Source organism: Orbicella faveolata, unplaced genomic scaffold, assembly GCF_042242905.1.
Source record: "Orbicella faveolata isolate gen_17 unplaced genomic scaffold, um_ofav_v1 contig_1, whole genome shotgun sequence".
Classification (NCBI taxonomy): domain Eukaryota; kingdom Metazoa; phylum Cnidaria; class Anthozoa; order Scleractinia; family Merulinidae; genus Orbicella; species Orbicella faveolata.
Window position 1 is genome coordinate 24,462,206 of NW_028301536.1, and position 11,702 is coordinate 24,473,907.

Here is an 11,702-nt window from a genome sequence, read left to right on the forward strand (position 1 = left end):
AGTTAGATCAGGTTGGATGGGTAGGACTGGAAGAACAGACAAATTCGCCTTTGACCAATCGAAGCACGTTTCAAAAATGCAAAAATAATATATTCACGACTCCTGCACGTGTGAAACGTTTCCTTCGCCAAGCCACGTTTTGCTGCGAGAGTCGCCGATGTGAAAGTGCTTCCATTTGCTATATACAGAATTGGAAATTTCAATCGAGTTATGAACTAAGGCAAAAAAGACATGCCGCCGTAACATTTTCTTGAGAAATTCCGCAATTAGCAATGCAAGACGCTAAGTTGTGGGACTTTACCGTCGATAGATGCTGTGAATCTGAACTGTTGCAAGAATATAGCAAGCAGTTTAGTTCATTATGCGGATGGTTTCCTTCTTCGTAAGGTACGTAGATTTTATTTTTCATCGGTTTAGTGGCTCACTATCTTGTTCTTGGTGAAACCAAGAAACGGTTTGGGGTGTACTTTAAAAAATGGCCATTCAATACGGACATTGAATATCAGGAATAATATATAGATTTAGCCAAGCCTAAAAGCGGAGCACCTAGGCCGGGTAGTTCAAAGCCCGATTAAGGTGGCTGAACACTTTTTTGATACCTGAATTTCATTCACCTTTTTCTCTAAAACCCTTGATCCTTTGGTCGTCAAAAATGGCAGCAAGCAAATTAACAACACAAACCTCGGTTTTTTGATAGTTAAGCTGACGTACGTGCCGTTGCCATGGCAACATGAATAAATATAAACAGTTTTGTTTATTTGCAGAAAATCTAGTCATTAGATTTTCGTTATAATTTACATGCAACAAGCTTGTGACGATGCTCATTGCTTGCGAGAAACCAACCCTAAACAAACAAGTACATTCTTTCATTGCGAAACTGTTGCCCTCGGGAATAACTCAATCGAACAAAACCAAGTTGTATGTAAATTTCCATCATATGCCACTGATGATGACCGTACGGTAGAAAACGTTTTGGTTTTTTAAAAATTTTAGTAACTTTTAGCCTTTTATAAAACACTATTTTAATAATAATTTAACAGAGAGATCTTTAATTATCCCTTGTTAAAGGTTCACTGGAATATCTAGAATTTCCTTTGTTAAAGTACAAATTTTTTCAGTACTCCACTCACTTATTTCCTAAAGTATTTTCGTGCCAAATTTCGTGAAATTCTAATGGGTGGTTCTCGAGAAAGAGGCGTATTTCCGAGAAAGCCATTCCGCATTCAATCGCACCTTTTTGACTTACTACGCATGCGCTGCATTTAACTGGGTTCTTTTGGTAACAGAAAAAGTTGAGAATTGCTGGGTTCTTTGCATCGTTACCTTTTCTTACATACCTTTGTAATAAAAGACTAATACCATCAATACACTGTTCAATTATGAAGAAAAATAATACACATAGCGCGGGCATTGAGCAAATAAAATGATCGCTGTATTGACGCCATGTTTATTTTTATTTTTTTGCAATCCTTGTGCGCGCGCTGAATTACATCAGCAAGAGCGCGTGTGAAAACTGTGTTCGGCCACCTTAAGGTAAACAGCAAGATCTGAGTTTTGTAACTTTGCGGTGAGGTTTTCTGTGTATTGTTTGGCCTTCTGTTTTGAGTTTGAATAATCTCAAAATACACAAAACAAACACAGAGAAAAGCATTTGTATACAAGAAGAATATATTATGAATTTAAAATCCTGGGTTAGCGTTAACCGGCTTCCGAAAAACGCAGCCCTGTTTACAAGTTAACCTGACATGAGCCCGCGATCCAGTGGAAAACCAGCGCTTGTTCAGAGGTCAACTTCACAAAACACGTGACCTCGATGAGCTCTAAACTTGAGCCCGCGATATGGTCACATGATACTGGTCAGCGGATCCTTGTTGTGACAGGTGTCAATTAACCATACCATTGATGTCCAATATCAAAGGAGGCTACAAATCAAGGCTTCATGTCTCTGTCAACCGGTTAGCTGGAGTATGGCCGCCATCTTACGCGACTCCGTCACCGTCGTCGTCGTGCGCACGCGCCCATGATTAATACCGCTAGCCATAATAACCATAAGAAAATCAATTCATGGGTTACCTTTTCTTTCCTATATGGGTATGGTGCTCCGCTTGGCGGCCCGTGGGCTGCCAGAGCTCCGCTATAATGTCTCGTATTTGCAATTCTACGTTCACAGACAAAGACAATTTCGTTTCCTGCTTTTCACACCTTAAACAGGTGGGATTATTATTTTTGTAGGCTAATTTGGATAGGGTTGGTAACAGGAGCGAGCGAGATGCAGCTAACTCCCTGTTCAATTTGGCGGTCACATGACTGTTTTCAGTTAAAAATATGTTACTGGTGTTAAGGGTGAACAGTTTAGATAGTGAGTTTGGCGAGACCCTTTCGCTGACAACATTATAAAGGCACTCTTTGAGTGGTTTTTCAGTTGAGTGTTGTACATCCACAACCAAAGTAATCACACTGGCCAATAACAAAGGACCCAGACAATGATCCAGTGAACCCATCATGACCCGAAGCATATACATGTAGCTAGCGCAAAGCGAGGGAAAACATGTGCGAGCGAGTCACCATTGGTTTTGGATTTACTTTTGATTTGATCACAAGGTGGCGCGAGTTTGCTAGAACGGTTTTCATTAGACCGTTTTCGATATAAAAAAATTAGCTTGGCAGTGAGGCTTAGAGGACACAAACAAAGGAAATTGAATGACCATGTTTATTCATTTCTTTTGTTTGTGTCCTCTAGGCCTCACTATCAAGCTGAATTTTAATATGTCGAAAGTGGCTTATTGAATGTTGTAAAATCAAAGCCAAAGTAATCACTCTCGCCGATCACAAAAGACACAAATAATCCAATAACCCAATCAACTATATGCAGCTGACGCGAAGCGCGGGAAAACGCGTGCAAAACGTGTGCAAGTGAGTCACGATTGGTTTTTGTTTTACTTCTTATTGGATGAAAAAAATGGCGCGAGTTTTTTTTAATCCAATCGTGCAGTCATGTAGCACTCTACATACATAGTAAGCATTCAGAGACTTACTTCTCGAGGTACATAATCCCCTCTTATGCCAGTATATCACGAAGTCAAGTAAATCTTACAGAAATAGGCCATATTCGTATTCTTGTTATTGGACAGGAACTAGCTTACAATGGAGGCCTGTGCGGGGGAATATCACAAAAAAGGGATAAATGTCATTTGCATTTGAAAACACTCCCCTCATTAGCCTCTACCGAGAATACGAATGAGGTCTATTGCAATGAGGTCCATTAGATTCGCGAGTAGGTTATAACAAGAACCATATTTCGCAGGACAAGTATAGAAATAACCATTCTATATACGCTATGCAGTGGTAATATTTGTTATATAGCTAGCGTTTTTCCCGCTACAGCGCGCCCATCATTGTTACGTTCATGGTCACATGACATCTAACAATGAAACTGTTTCCCGCCAAATGCAATGAGCTGGCAACATTGCGAAAACTATGACGTCAAACGGGAAACAGTTCACTGTTACCCGCGATATGTTGACCGCTGCTGCACATCACTTGTCATAAAGTGATTATTTGTTTTCCACCAGTTTGACCCATTTGTTTTGCTATATAATAAATCACGTAATGACTGGTCCCTTGGGGAACAGTAAATTTTGTTTCCCTCGACTTCGTCTCGGAAAGCATTGAGATTCTCGGGAAACAAACTTCACTGTTTCCCTCGGGACAAGTCATTAAGAGCCAATTTCTCTAAATACCGAGAATGAGATGATAGTCGCAAAAATTTCGGATTTCTTCATATTTTGCCCTAATAACCTCTATAGTGAGTTGTTTTCGAAAATACGATTCAAAGGTCCTGAACCGCTTTAGTTTTTTTTTTGAAATCGAGGAAAGTTCGAAAATCGCCATTTTAGCTGGCAGCCGCCCCGAAAATGGCCGAAAATTGTGCATTTCCTTTTCGCTCGTGCAGATCAAGGCAATGATATCCCTCAACATACTTTGGGTAGCTCATAGTGCATGTCTTGCTGTTTCTAAAGCATTAATTTGATTAGCAAAAGCTTCAAGTGTTACAATATTTTAGGCCGATACAAGTACCTTCATCGAAGCTCGTGAGCGAATGGCCTAATTTTAGCTAATTTCAATACCATCAAAAGCCCACTGGTATATAGAATTTGAAGTCGAAACTAAAATTTTCTGAAAGCCCATACTCTATATTACGTTGTGTGAAAAAGTCTTCCGGGGCCCGGAAAAAGTACCCCGACTTTTTTCCGTTTCCGACTTTTTTTCGTTTCCAAACTTCGCTCTCTTTTAAAGTTCCAAGACTTCGCCGTTCTGTTGGCCAGTCCTAATAACTGTCAAAGTGGCTTTAGTTGAGTAAGTACTTGACTTTGTTTGGTGGTCCCAGCTAAATAAATAAATTTCGTCCAAACCGAAAACCAAATTTCTTTCTGTTATGTAATTTTATAAGTCTAAACTTGTTTCACTTGCAAAGTTCTTTCAGCATATCCCCTCGTTAGTGCAGAACTCATCATAATCTAAAAATTTGCTTTATTTTTTTATAAATTGGCTCCAGACTTATAGCAGTGTGAAACTATAAAAAAAGCACGATAACATGATTTACGTGATTTTTGTTTAAAAGAAACACCACATTCTGAAGCTGCTTTTTAATTGCCATTGTCAGAATTTTATTTTACAACCAAACAAACAGTCTCTCGGTTGCTTTTATCCCACGTGAACGGAGTGAGTGAGGGCAATGTTATTCCGACGACAAAAAGGGGGGACAACTTGCAATCGAGCTATTAATAGAAACTTGATGGTCCACAGTCTAAGGTCAAAAGTCCACACGATATTATCCCAGCCGCGTGATATTAGAGAAATAGTCTTTTCCTTTGATGTTACCTTTAGCTTTTCATAGTCTGCTTGGCAGCCGTTACGACCCAAATAACGGCTGCTAAATTAAAGAGACTAGGCTTGTCATATATCGTCTTAAAGAAAGTCAGGGTAGAAGGCTATATAAACGGTCCTTTGGAATTAGAGTTTTAGCGGGACTGCAGGGTGTAACTTCCTTGACAAAACCAGAAAAACCGTAAACTGGACAGAAAAATCCGAAAAACCCCCATCATGGTTGACAAAAACCGAAAACCAAAGACTGAATTGGAGAAAACCAGCGAACCGCACAAGACGCCAAAACCGAAAAACCGTAGATTTTTAGTGCGAAAACCGAACCAAAAATTAGCTAAATCCGCAAAACCGAAAATCCCAACCCTCACGCAACTGTAATCGATTGTTTACTCAAGCTTCACGTTTCAAACTGTTTTTTTGTCAGGTTCAGCTGTGGGTCTTCCACAAAAATTAAAACTGCCGATATTGAACGAATAAATGTTATTTCGGACGAGTGAGCTAGCGAATAAGACTGAAATAACTATTTTGTCGGCACGAGATACAACAAGGACCTGGGTTCCAGGCCGGGGCATCATGGGTAGGGATGTAGGGGTATATAAGACCGGGTATAACACGTGGTTGTCATCTAGGCTTCAGAACCAACCGCGATCTTTCGTTTCGTTTAATTTTTCCCTTTGCCGTGCGTAATGTCGGTTACCAAGGACGAAGTGTCCGACCTAATTAAAGCCAACAACGATCAGTTAATGGCCTCCTTTATGGAGCTGTTCAAGGACACTGCAGGTCAGATTAACCGTGCTAACGAAACTTCGACAAAACAGAAAATGAAAGAGATCAAGAAATTGAAATTTCAAGAACCGCACAAGTTTAAAAGAAAGGCCAATGAAGACCAGTACAAGTTCAATCTTAAACTTGCGGAGACCTTCGACAGCGCCAAGTCCGTCGCCGAGAAGTCCAACCTTGAGAAAGTGAAGTCCGACCTCGAAGAAGGTGAGAAATTGCTCGTGGAACGGCAAAAACACATTCTTCTTGCTGACAAGTCCGAATACGGTTGGAGTACGGTCGAAGAATACAAACATCACGATCTAGCAGATGATTCGGAGGACGAAAAACGCATCTACAGTGCTGAGAGGCGTGCCCGTGCAGTTGTGTCTTCTCGAAAGAAGAAGTAGTCTTCAGCAATGGCTGCGACCAAAAGATCTTCTCCGCTCCGCTGGTTGGTTTTGTCTTCAAGTTCCCAATCCCAAACTCGGTCCTTCCAGCCAGCCACTGCCTATTCTGGTTTCCTGCCTCGTCGTTCTAACATTGGTACATGCTTCGCTTGTGGAAAGACCGGGCATTGACGTGCCTGCTGCCCTGCGATGACAAAGCAGTCCAGCTCTCCAACTTCAAAGTGACTAGATGAGCAGGATTTATCAGGTGTAGTCCTGTCTTGTTTTGATCGTAATGATTTCACTTTGGAAGCTTTGAGCGATAGTCAGCCTGATTCCAGTTCCGATCCGACTTCTTGCAATGTTTTCCCGCTAGTTTTAAGCTCGTTTAAAGATCAACAATGTTTTGCTGATATTGATACTCCCGCTCAGCCCTCAGTTCGTGGAAGACTTCGAAAATGCATTGATTTTTGGCGTTCGTTAGAAGTTTCTCAGTTCATCCTGAATGTCATTATCCAGGGTTACAAGATCCCGTTTTTTCATCTTCCCACACCTTTCTCTAAAGCTAACAATGCCTCCGCACGTAACAACAGTGCTTTTGTGTCTGAACCTGTTAATGACCTGCTCAAGCTATTAGTGTCTATTTATCACGCCTTTGCCCAATTCTTTGTCACTCTAGGGGTGGTTCTCGCCAGGCCCTCCCAAAATAAACTTATTTGGTTCAGCGATGCTGTGTTGTTATTTGTTGTGAAGTGGAGACAAAATTGTGTGCTACAGTTGTCACCTTCAAAGAAAACATAGCCGGAAGGAAAATCTGTTTCGGGCGATATATATGCAAATGCTGATGAGCGAAATAAATTTACATAACATAACAACGTACCAAAGTAAAATAGAGCCGAGAGAACTGAAACGACAAGCGGACAGTTGAACGAAATCCCTCGCAGACTAGCGTCGTTAAAACCAAGCGTCTTGTATTTTGGTAAGTTAAAAGATGGCAGCCTCATCTCAGCGTCAAGATAATTCTGAGCATGTGTCCTCAATTCTAAGGAAAGAAAATTTAAATGAAGTGTTTACGCCAAAAGAGACGCTCGATCAGCGATGGGATGTTATTTTGGTGGGTGAAAATGGCAAAGAACTCAAAGCTCATAAGCAAGTTCTTTCAGAGGCAAGTCCCTTCTTTGAAAAACTACTAAACAGCGACATGAAAGAGTCCAGAGAAGGAATTGTTCGTTTGGAAATGTTTTCCGAGTCTGCTTTGAGAAATACACTGCAGTTTATTTACACGGGTACTGTTCAGATATTGGCTGAAGACAATGCCCGAGATCTTGTGGTTTCAGCGGATTATTTTATTCTTCCGAACTTAAAACCGCTCGCTGAGGGAGCTTTAGGAGAGATGTTGAATACTTCAAACTGTATTTCGGCTTACTATTTTTCCCAAACATATCAATGCGAGGAACTTTTGGTCAAGACCGAAAAATACATCATTGCAAATTTCACCTCCGTGTACGAAACGAACCGTGAAGAGGTTCTTAATATGTCGAATAAAGAAATGGAAAAGTGGCTTTCAGGTGATGCAATAAATGTTAGCTCCGAAGAAGACGTGTTTAAGATCATTCTAGCATGGATTAACCGCGACAGAAACAAACGACAGCAATATTTCGCCGAGTTATTTCGTCACGTTCGACTTGCTTTTTGCATCGCGTGACTTTCTATACGGTAATATTCTAAAGAATGATTTGGTGAAAGACAATGAAACCTGTTTGAAACGTGTGGTGGACGCTATACATTTAATTAATTCACAAAACTATGATAATTTGTCCATTTCACTTAGAAAGTCGATCGAGACCAATGTTATAGTTGTCACTTATTCGAGCGCAATAACCCCGAACATCAGCCGTAACTGGGAACTTATCAGTAGCGCTCAACCTATTTTGTGTTATTTTCCTCGAGAGGGCAGGTGGTGTAAGCTAGGTGAAATACCTCGTGAATATTCTGAGAGGGTAGATTTTATCTTTGGTCGGGGTGAACTGCATTCATATAAGAAGTGGCTTTTTTCTTACTGGGAGGCGCCTACACTTGCAAGCTATAATCCATATTCAAACTCCATTATCCAACATATTCCGAAACCAAGCCGGTTACCTTTTAACTGGGTATTACGGGAAATATTTGTTGTGAATGTCGATGAAATATACGCTCGGGTGTCTGAAAGACGACCTGTGAAACCCAGAAGACGAGATGCCAGGAACGTTAGAGGAAACAAATGTGTTTCCTTCATCACAACATACAAAGTGGAATCAAACTCGTGGAAAGATGTAACTTCGTTTGATCACTTGGACGCGAGAGAAGATATTTGCATTGTAGCCAAAGATGATTTTGTCTATTTTATTGGCGGTAAAGAAAGACTTCGAGTAAGACATGGCGGTCAGACGAGAGGTCAGACGACAAAGTCGACCATCCGCTACACTGATGTTTACAGGTACAGTCTTTGCAAAAACCATTGGAATAAGGTAGCTGACTTTCTACGACCGAAAATGGAGCTGAGCGGAGCAGCCTGTAAAGGGAGAATTTTCATCACTGGAAGGGTTGCACGTCTGCACGAAACGTGTCAATGTGAGGTATACAGTGAAACAACAGATGAGTGGCAGTTTATTGCAAGCTTGAACATCAGACAGGGGATACGTGCCAAACTTTTGTCAGTTGATCACAAACTGTATGCTCTTGGCTGCCGCATGTCGAATTTTGAGGCCCCAGCATCTGATAAAAGAGTAGAATGTTATGATGCTGACAAGAATGAATGGATCGGGGAAACTGAAATACCCATCCGAATGCTTTCAAACACCAGAGGAGTTGTGAACGCTTACCCGGCGAGAATATTCAAAGGCTTCCTCAGCAATAGTCAATTGAAAAGCCACAATCCCTGGAGATTTTCTCCTTCTGCCTGGTCAAGGGAAGCGAATGAAGGGAAATGTGTCATTATGTAATCGAAAAGCCATCTATCACATTGGTGCACTCGAACTGTCATCGTAGTTACGGAGTTCGTGTGTGCAATTCGTACACCACGCGGACCTATTTTGTCTACCTTTCTCATACCTGGCCACAATCGAGCCTCATTGTAAATCAATCAAACCCTTGTAACCAGTGAAACGATAGCTATGTCCATGATGGGCTTTTTGCTGATATTTAAAATAAGATGTTGAAGGAAAATTTGGAGTAGTAACTTGTAAACCCCATTTTTGTCTTTCTAAAATTCATAAAACTTCATCCAGTTTCTAACTGCCACTATATATGTGTGTATTGTTAACCACTGAAAATTTTGTCAGATAATAATCCAATGTTAATAAAGACAATGTCTGCTCATGTATTCACATGTTTTCTTCTTTTTTGTTTCTTTTCTTTTTGCGCCAGGTATTTACCGGGTTAGGTGTCTGCTGTTTTATGCGTCTTGTGAAAAAGTGAGTTCTCAATTCGTCGTTAAAATGTACAAAGGCGGATAGTTCGTCTCAACGAATTGACCGTCCTCTGCTGGACTTTATTCTGACACGCATTGCAATTCAGACGCACGAGGACAAATTATCCGTCCCATCGAAGATCAATCGTATCCATCACATCCGACTTAAATCTATTCAGATTGTGCGCATGTTTTCACCTCGAGAGGTGTTTTAGAATTTTGCTCAAAAGAGTTTGCTGTGCTAACCACAAAGAGGAGAATTTCTTTTGGGACCTTACAGCTAACCCATTTTCGCCTTAAACAACTGTTCTTTTTTAAAGCAAACGAAATCAAAATGGCCGCCTCTAAAACTGTGATGGGACTAGCAGTTTGGCAAATGAACATGTTTACTTGTCATACTCAGCCATGACCTTACTCAGGGAGGGATTTCGTCCGTTATCCCCACTCGTACCAAAGAGATCATTTTCATGTCCAGGTAAATTTTTAAACAAGTAACACAGGTCACAGATATGATGCTATTGCAAATGCAACAGTTCTTCAAGCCAAAACTGACCCGAGACATCCAGTAAAGTCCTTCGTCGCTCGCTCGGCCGCTTCGCGACCTTCACAACGTCGCTTCGCGGCCTAAAACCTCGCGGCTCGCTTAGCTATTCCACCCTGCAACTCATGAGGTCGACTTGTGGCAAGTCTAAACTGACCCATACACTTCTTTGAGTTGCATTTGTATTGTTCAAATATACATTTGCGGCGAACACCAATGTTGTTCACGGTAAAGTAATGAAATTCGTCGCGTAATTGGCGTGTTGCAGACTAGTATAGCCCCTTCCAGGCCTACGATCAGTTGGTGTGCTGGGCGAAAAAAGGGGAGTAAAAAAAGAGCGCCGGAATCCTCACAAATGTTTTCTCTCGCCTTTTTTCGCATTGCCCCTCAACTAACCAAACGCCTACAAGAGGCTGGTTTCAGCGCAGAAACCAATCAGCGATTCTTCAAAGAGCCTCTGACGAGAAATCAGATGATTAATGAAGCCATAACAAATACTACTTTTATTGTAAGTCAGTATGCATAATAGCGGAGCTCCTACGCGCCGAAGGCGCACGAGCGGAGCTCCATACCTAGAAAGTTTGGTAACCCATTGATCTGAAAAATTTTGGTTGTCACGTGACTGTCCGTGCGTATGTCCGTCCGTCCCTACGTCCGTGCGCCAATACCTTGAAAACTAAGAGAGTAGCACCATTACCATAGCTACATCTTTGATTTTGGGCATCCACGCTATTGTTAATCGACAGCTGTCACAACAACCTATCCGCTGACCAGTATCACGCGACCATATCGCGGGCTCAGGTTTAGAGCTCATCGAGGTTGCGTGCTTTTTTGAAGTTGACCACTGACCAGTTACTGGTTTTTCCGATTGGATCGCGGGCTCAAGTCAGGTTATTTCTCTGAAGGAGAAGAAGGAAGTGCTCGCAAAGGTAAAATTTCGGCGTAAATTAACCCCTGGCGCGTTGTTGACTTTTCTTCTGACATATTCCTTGTACAATCGTCTCTTGGAAAGTCCCTGATATATTGCGTACGTAATTTCTACAATCTTGGTTAGGCTTGTTGGGTATAGTTTGCTAAAATTTGACTGGGAAAAATAGCAAAACCACACGCTGAACAATTAAGTGCTCACAATTGATCACTTTTTGAGTTTCTGACCCAAGAAAAAATAATTGGTCAGTTATTGCAATCAGGAGCTCCGCTTTTAGGCTTGGCTAAATCTGTATATTAGAACTGAATTGATTAGCTTGATCTGAAACCACAAACAGTTTATTGTGTTGAATACGAAATTATCACTGGTTTTTGTGACTATATCCGTCTATATTAAAGTTCTCTCGGTTCTATTTTGTATTCCCTGTTTGTGTCACGCCTGAAGTCATGTTAAACAATATTAATGATATTGTTTTGGTCACTGCGCTCGTCTAACCGTTGGCAGGGCTGTTACCACGTTTTTTTCTAATTTATTAATTAGAACTTTCTGACGGCTTCTCTTTTAACTGGGCAAAGAAAATGCCTGACCGTTGATCTATTATATTTAACAACCCAGTTCCTGAGTGCCAAAATAACAGGAACACTTTTAATCCGCCCACGTGTTGTGGAATTTATCTGCGGTTGCCTCAGGGATGATCAGGGCAGTAAAGCTGAGTATTTAAATCCGCTGCATCAATTTTGGGATCAGTTTATC

General features: G+C 41.2%; 1 protein-coding gene and 1 pseudogene across 1 annotated transcript; both read left to right on the forward strand.

Annotated features, from left to right (window-relative positions):
* The first annotated feature begins 5,440 nt into the window (after positions 1-5,440).
* On the forward strand, positions 5,441-6,760 carry LOC149118487 (uncharacterized). Its single transcript, XM_089296759.1, has one exon. It carries the CDS (start codon positions 5,571-5,573, stop codon positions 6,051-6,053), a length of 483 nt encoding a protein of 160 aa, XP_089152885.1. The 5' UTR covers positions 5,441-5,570; the 3' UTR covers positions 6,054-6,760.
* A 263-nt stretch (positions 6,761-7,023) lies between these two features.
* Positions 7,024-9,393, forward strand: LOC110066484 (uncharacterized; annotated as a pseudogene).
* The last annotated feature ends 2,309 nt before the right edge of the window (positions 9,394-11,702 follow it).

Coding starts and splice junctions, on each gene's coding strand:
- LOC149118487 (XM_089296759.1), top strand. CDS start 5,571: ATGTCGGTTACCAAGGACGAAGTGTCCGACCTAATTAAAGCCAACAAC.